The following is a 7,500-nucleotide window of genomic DNA, read 5'->3' on the forward strand; positions in this document are numbered from 1 at the left end:
GTAGCGAGATCCCAATTATGGCTGTATGCACTGCAATACCTGACAAATATGATTTCGGATTTCATGACATAACACAACCACGGTCTTACTACGAGAAAACCTCTTAAGCATTGCATTACACTTGCAACAGAATATACGATGTAGTCTAGTATACAGAATGCTAAAAACACACATAGTCTAACTGAAATTCTTAAGGTTCCATTTTTCTTTTGAAAATAACTGGGCCGGCTGTGGCGCAGGAGGTAGAGTCGGCGTCTATGCGCATGAGCGGAAGTTGAACAGGTGTGTTTGGACTGAGAAAAAGTTTGAGCGTGTCTTTGAAAAAAACAAACGAACATCATAATAACATCTTTATTTAAGCGAGTTAAGGATTTTGAGTACCCCGACAGCTTCGTGCTGATCGGGGGCTTCTAAGGACGGACGACATGGCAACGAACAACGCGAATGGAATGGACGACGATAATAGCAACACGGACAAACGGTATGACGCAAGCTTAACGGTGGAAGTGCGGCTGGAGCAGGGAAGTAATATAACCATGATGGAAATGTTACGAGGCATAAAGGAGGTGTGTGGAAATGTGGAGGGCTGTCGGGATAAAGGAGACAGGAAATATGAGATCACGCTGGCATCGAGGAGAGGGAAGGACAAGCTCACGGATGGGTTCATGATAAAAGACGTGAGAATAATGGGAAGGGACTTGGCGGTGGATGAAATGGTGGTCTCGTTTTTGCATCTCCCGGTATATCTGAAGGACGACGTGATCAGGTACAGGCTGGAGTCGTGGGGGGTGAAGGCGGTGTCACCTATCAAAAGAAAAACGTGGCCGGGAACTGACATTGCAGACGGGACGAGATACATGAAGGTGAAGTTCACCGAAGAGGTGAGGTCTTTGCCCTATTCTACCAAGTTTGAGACCCTGGTTGGAGTGGATCACTTTAGGGTGATTCATGATAAGCAGGTGAGGGTATGTAGGCTATGTATCAAACCAGGACATGTAATCCGAGAATGCCCGGAGTTCGTATGCTACAAATGCAATAAACAAGGACATTATGCACGTGAATGCATGGGAAGGAGATATGATGGAGGAGAGAGAGTGAGCAGTGATGAGGAGGAGGAGGAGGGGGAGAAGGAGGAGGAGAAGGAGGAGGAGGAGGAGGTGGTGGAGGAGGAGGAGGAGGAGGAGGAGGGGGACGAAGAAGAGGAGATGGAGGGAGAGGAGGAGGAGGTGGTGGAGGAGGAAGTGGTGGAGACACAAGGAGAAGGTGGGGAAAGGAGCCATGAAGACGTGACGGAGGGAGGAGGACAAGCTGAGGTGGTGGAGGAGACCCAGATGGAGCCGGAAGTGGAGAGAGGAGCGGAGGGGCCTGGTCCGGTGGAAATGGAGGGTAAAGAGAGAGAGGAGATTGGAGCCAGCCTAGACAACGCAGTAAGGGATGGAGAGATGGATGAGGCAGGGCCTTCAACAGAGGGCGTGGGGAAAAGAAAAGGTTCCGATGAAGGACTATATGCGGATGTACAGAGGGTGAGGACAAGATCGGGAAGGGGTGCAAAAGGTGCACAAGGGAAGAAGACTAAGGTAGGAAAATGACATGGCGGTGTACATGATCTTTTTCTTTGTAATCTTGACGATGGTCAGGGTTGTTGCTGTCAACACAAATGGACTCAGGGATAGGAAGAAGATGGAGCTTGTGTTGGCAGCATACAGAGAGGAGATTATATGCCTCCAGGAGACGCATTGGACAGAGGACATAATGGAGGATGTAAGAAGGAGGTGGAATGGACAAGTTTATGTGAGTAATGGAACTGTGTATGCTTGTGGGGTGGCTATTTTGGTAAAGAATGGGGTAGTGAAAAATTTAAGGAATATAATGAATGACAATGAGGGAAGAGTGGTGGGAGTGGGGTTCGAATATCAAGGGATAGAGTATGCACTATATTGTATATATGCACCAAATGTGGACAAATATAGGAAAGTTTTTTTTGAATCTTTGAAAGAGAAATGTGTTGGGAATTGTATTATGGTTGGGGATTATAATGTGGTGGTGGACAGGTTAGATGTAACAAGGGGGGTGAAATTTAGGAATGATCCGTCACGCCCAGTATTATTAGAAATGATGCGCACAAGAGGAATGGTGGATATATGGAGGGAGGGGCACCCTGATGCACAGGTTTTTTCAAGGAGACAAATGGTGATGGGGGTTTTGAGACAATCAAGGATCGATTTATGTTTAGTGAAGAGGGAGGTGAGGCACCTGGTTGGAAGGGTTGAGTATCGGTTTATGGCCTTTAGCGACCACGATGCTCAGTCTTTCCAGCTAGGTGCGAGGAACGTAGGGGGAAGAGGAGGGACATGGTGCTTTAATGCAAGTTTACTGAAAGATAGACGTTTTGGGGTGATAGTAAGAGAGTGTGTGAGTGTTGCTATGGAAGACCAGATGTATGAGAGTGATGTGTGTGTGTGGTGGGAAGGGATGAAGGATAAATTAAAAGCTGTAATAATAGCATTCGCAAAACTGAGAGGGAAAGAGAGGGTGAGGGAGGAAAGAGATTTGCAGAAAAGGTTAGCAATAGAACAGGAGAGAGTTGATAATATTCCAGGGCATGATTTAGCAGAGTATTTGAGAGTGAGGGAAGATTTGAGGGAGCTAGAGAAGAGAAAGTGTGAAGGTGCTTTAGTAAGGAGTAGGGCAAGATATGTGGTTGAGGGAGAAAGGAGTACAGCATTCTTTTTAGGTTTAGAGAAGAGACAGAAAGAGAAAGGGAAAATTAAGGAATTAGAGAATGATAAAGGTGAAATAATAACAGACTTAGTGGGAATAATGGATACTGTGCAGTCATTTTATACAGACCTATATACATCTGGGGGTGTGAATGAGGAATGTATGAATAAAGTATTAGAAGCAGTGGAAGCTAGGGTGACAGAAGAAGAAGGGAAAATGTGTGATGCAGACCTAAGGGTGGAGGAGGTTAAGACAGCCATCATGGGGTTAAACCCAAATAAGAGTCCGGGTTCGGATGGGTTGACGGCTGAATTTTATAAAGCTTTTGTTGACATCCTGGCCCCTATATTGTGCAGAGTGTATACGTGTATGGGGAATAAAAGGGTTGTTCCGGACTCTATGGGTTTGGGGGTGCTCACGTTATTGTATAAGGGTAAAGGGGACAGGAACAAATTACAGAATTATAGAGCATTATCATTACTTAATTGTGATTATAAAACCATAGCAAAAGTATTAGCAAATAGATTGAATAAAGTAATGAAAAACATAATTGCACCTACCCAGGCCTATGGAGTCCCAGGGAGGGATGTGGCAGAGAATATGTGCACATTAAGGGATGTTGTGAAGGACATGAGGGAGGAAGGGGGTTTATTGTTATCTTTGGATTTAAATAAGGCTTTTGACAGGGTGGAACATGTTTTTTTATTGAAAACAATGGAACATTTTGGGATTGGGACTGTTATGAGGGATTGGATTGAACTATTATATAAGAATGCAAGAAGTAAAGTAAAGATAGATGGATTATTGACTGACTCCTTCCCTTTGGGGAGATCAATAAGACAAGGGTGTCCACTGTCAGCATTGCTATATAGCATATCTGTGGAGCCATTGGCAGCGTATATTAAGCAGGAGAAAGAAATTAAGGGAATACATATGCCGGGGGGAGGAGTTAGCATAATCCATCAATATGCAGATGACACGACATGTACTGTCAGGGATGTAAATAGTGTGAACAAAATAATGGGGTGTGTAAACATATATGGAAAGGCTTCTGGTGCAAAAGTGAATGTTGACAAGTCTGAAATGTTGTGTATAGGGGGAGTGAATACAGACAATTGTGTTTTTGATTTGAAAATTGTAAAGGGGATGATAAAAGTGTTGGGGATATATCTTGGAGAGGATGACAGGGAGGCTGTTGATTACACATGGACAGGGGTTTTGAATAAAATAAGAACAACATTGAATTATTGGAAGCAAAGGAACATGAAACTGAAGGGAAAAGTTGTAATTGTTAATGCACTGTTAATGTCAAAATATGTTTATGTATTAGGAGTATTGAATGTACCAGAGTGGGTTCTAAAAGAAACCAGGATGTTAGTGTCAGATTTTTTGTGGAGAGGAAAGGGGGTTAAAATAGCGTATGATGTATTAGTAGCAGATTATGATAAAGGAGGGTTGAAACTGGTAGATTTGGAAGTAAAGATGAGGGCAATGAGAGTCAGAACAGTCAAAAGGTTTTTGTATGGGGAGGAAGGACATGGATGGAAAGGATACTTTAGGGAATGGGTACATAGATGTGGGAGGTCTGGGGATTATGGGTTGTTGATGTGCTTTAAAGTACGGATGTATGATAGGGTGCCGGAATTCTATAAAGAGGTGTTTAAAGCCTGGGGTAGTTTTTTGCCTCAGGTAGGATATGAGTGTGAGAAGAGAGGGGAGATGCTAAATGTTCCAGTTTTATTGAACCCTGTAATAAGAAGAGAGGGGAAAATGTTAGAATCTAGGAGTTTCTGGAGGGCAGGACTGATTAGAGTAAGGGATTTTAGGTATGAGGTAGTGCCAGGGTTCCTATCAGAGCAGGCAATTATAGAAGTTGTTAGGGAAACAGATGAGGAGATGAGAAGGGGAGAAATAGTGAGCATGTATAATAAAATAAAGCAGAGTATACCAGGGGAGTGGGTGAGTAGGTTAGATAGGGAGTTAAAAGGGAAGGAGCAAACAGAGTTACCTAAGTTAAGACTAGGGAAAGGGGAAACAGTGCGGGACTTCTCAGCGGTTAAGGTGAAGGAGTGCTACTGGGCACTGTTGGAGAGCAGAGTGAAGGAGCCTGCGGCAGAGAAGGTGTGGAGGCAGGTGTTCCCAGGATTGGAGGTGAAGAACATATGGAGGAATTTATTTTTAAAATATAATAGTTTAGAATGTACTCATTTTGATTTTATGCTTAGGCATAACAGGGTTTATACTAAGGTGGTGTTGCATCAGGTAGACAGAACAGTTTCGAGGGAGTGTGATGTGTGTGGGATACAGGATGAGAACTTAATGCACATGCTTTTTGAATGTAGAGAAATGAAGGGATTCGAAGAAAGGTTGAAAGGACTAGTGAAGAAGCACTGGGGGGTGGAGGTGGTGGGGATGCAGGAGTGGAGGAGGATGGTGGTTTTTGGGGTGGAGGGAAAGAGAAGGGGAGTGAATATATGGTGTTTAAATTATGTATTATCACAGGCTAGGTATGCAATTTATTTGAGGAGGAATTTAGCAAGATTTGAGGGAAAGTGGATAACGGTGTGGAAAGTCTTTGAGGGATTGGTCAGGAAGAATGTGGGACTGATGCACAAGACAGGGCAAAAAGATTTTGAGAAGTTGTTTATTAGGGATTGTGGGTTTATAAGAGTGGTGGTGGATGGAGGGTTGGAGTTTGATTTAGATTTTTGAAGATGTTTTTTTTTGTTGCATTCATTTGTTATTGATTTATGATAAAGGGTTATCTTGGTTATGAAGGACTGACGGAATAATAGATGGATGCATCTCATACCAAAATGGTATGGGTGTGTTTTGTTTTTATCTATTGGTTTTTAATTTATTTTATTTGAATTAGAATACAATGAAGGCTATAAAATGAACATGTATGAATATGTATAGCTATGATTGTATTTAAAAGAATATTTTTATAATAAAAGATAAAAAAAAAAAAAAAAAAAAAAGAGTCGCCGTCTAATGATCGCAAGGTTGGCAGATCAGCGGTTCGAGCCCCGGCTGGCCACATGTCGAAGTGTCCTTGGGCAAGACACTGAACCCCAAAATTGCTCCCAGTGAGCGGGCCGGCGCCTTGCATGGCAGCTTGCCGCCATTGTTGTGTGAATGTGTGTGTGAATGAGAGGCCGTTGTAAAGCGCTTTGGAGCAGCTTCGGAGCAGCAACAAAGGCGCTATATAAGTGCAGTCCATTTACCATAAAAAAAAAACTCTTAAGCATTGCCTTACACTTGGAACACACATAGTCTAACTGAAATTCTTAAGCATTCCATTTTTCTTTTGAAAGTAACTGAAAATAACTTCTTTTGAAAATAACTCAATATAATAGCTCTAACAGGTATTGTATACAGGCTTTATGGAAACATACAAAGGAGCAGTTGGAAGGCGTTCGTTTAGGTGTAGTAGAACATTATGCCGGGTTCATTCAAATATGTACAATACCCTGCATCTTAGCGTACATTGCACATTAACATTTCTATGGAAACTGGTGATTCACGAAGGTATTGTCGCTGTCCTTTAACGTGTTGGAAATGATGGAGACGTCTCTCTCTGTGACTCACCACACTGTTGAGAAAGCCTTTGTGCAGCTTTCCTTTCTGCAATCTGCTTCTTGTCATTCAATTTATCAGTCTTTGCATTTGCAGCCCCCCAGTTCATACATTTCTCTGACTACCACATCATGAGCAGAATATCGTGAGTTTAGAATTATAAGGTTCTATCTCCATTTAGGGTAGTTCAGAGATATTGAGCGTCAAAGTTTTTACATTCCATTATGTTTTATGAGATGGAACCTTTGTATTTTATGAATTACTAACTCAAAAATGTCTACATTTTAAAAATAACACCACACAGGCATTAATAAACACCTAATGGATCAGATTATGTAAAAAACTCAATTTTGACAAAAATTGAGATAGAACCTTATAATTCTAACGTCACAATATGTCTCTCCCTTTGCCCGGCCGTAACCATTGAAAGATTACGTTTCCAGAAAAGGAGAAGGGTTTGAATTTGCTGCTTGGAATAACAGGATATTTCTTCTCAAGAGAAAATGTCTTTCCCCTTCCTACTACACATTCAATGATTGCAGTAGGGTAGAGGTTAGTGTCTATGCGTGTGTGTGTGTGTGTGTGTGTGTGTGTGTGTGTGTGTGTGTGTGTGTGTGCGTGCGTGCGTACGTGCGTGCGTGTGTGTGTGTGTGTGTGTGTGTGTGTGTGTGTGTACGTGCGTGTGTATGCGTGTGTGCGTGTGTGTGCGTGTGTGTGCGAGCGTGTGTGTGTGTGTGTGTTTGTGTGGAAGATGTAAGAGAGTGAGAGTAAGGCAACGAGAGAGAGAGAGAGAGAGAGAGAGAGAGAGAGAGAGAGAGAGAGAGAGAGAGAGAGAGAGAGAGAGAGAGAGAGAGAGAGAGAGAGAGAGAGAGAGAGAGAGAGAGAGAGAGAGAGAGAGAGAGAGAGAGAGAGAGAGAGGGGCAGATGGAGGTGATGGTAGAAGGAGAAACATCATTTGGTTATTGATTTGAACAAACATTGACTGAACAAGCCAGCACGCTAGCTCTGGCGGTGTCCTAGGTTGATGTGTGGAGGTAAACTGAGGTAGCGGTGTGAAATTCTCTGCAGGTGAAAAGGGACTACGGTAGGAGACCGGAGAAACTAAAAGTTTGCCTCAGCTTCTTCCTGTGCATCTCAGTGAGTTCCTAGATATGAGTAATGTATAGGGTAGCTCTGGGTCTCCTTGGACTGCACCATCTA

General features: G+C 42.9%; 1 protein-coding gene across 1 annotated transcript in view; it reads left to right on the forward strand.

Moving 5' to 3' along the window:
- LOC308156343 (transmembrane protein 132C) overlaps positions 1-7,500 on the forward strand; it is a gene marked incomplete at both ends in the record, with an annotated part of 66,147 nt that overhangs the window by 27,726 nt on the left and 30,921 nt on the right. The window contains 2 exons of the mRNA XM_080529681.1: positions 753-881; positions 7,369-7,437. Coding sequence (XP_080385807.1) covers positions 753-881; positions 7,369-7,437 — 198 coding nt within the window. The remainder of the gene's footprint in view (positions 1-752; positions 882-7,368; positions 7,438-7,500) is intronic.

Source organism: Nansenia antarctica (genome assembly GCF_963989245.1).
Source record: "Nansenia antarctica genome assembly, chromosome: 4".
NCBI lineage: Eukaryota > Metazoa > Chordata > Actinopteri > Argentiniformes > Microstomatidae > Nansenia > Nansenia antarctica.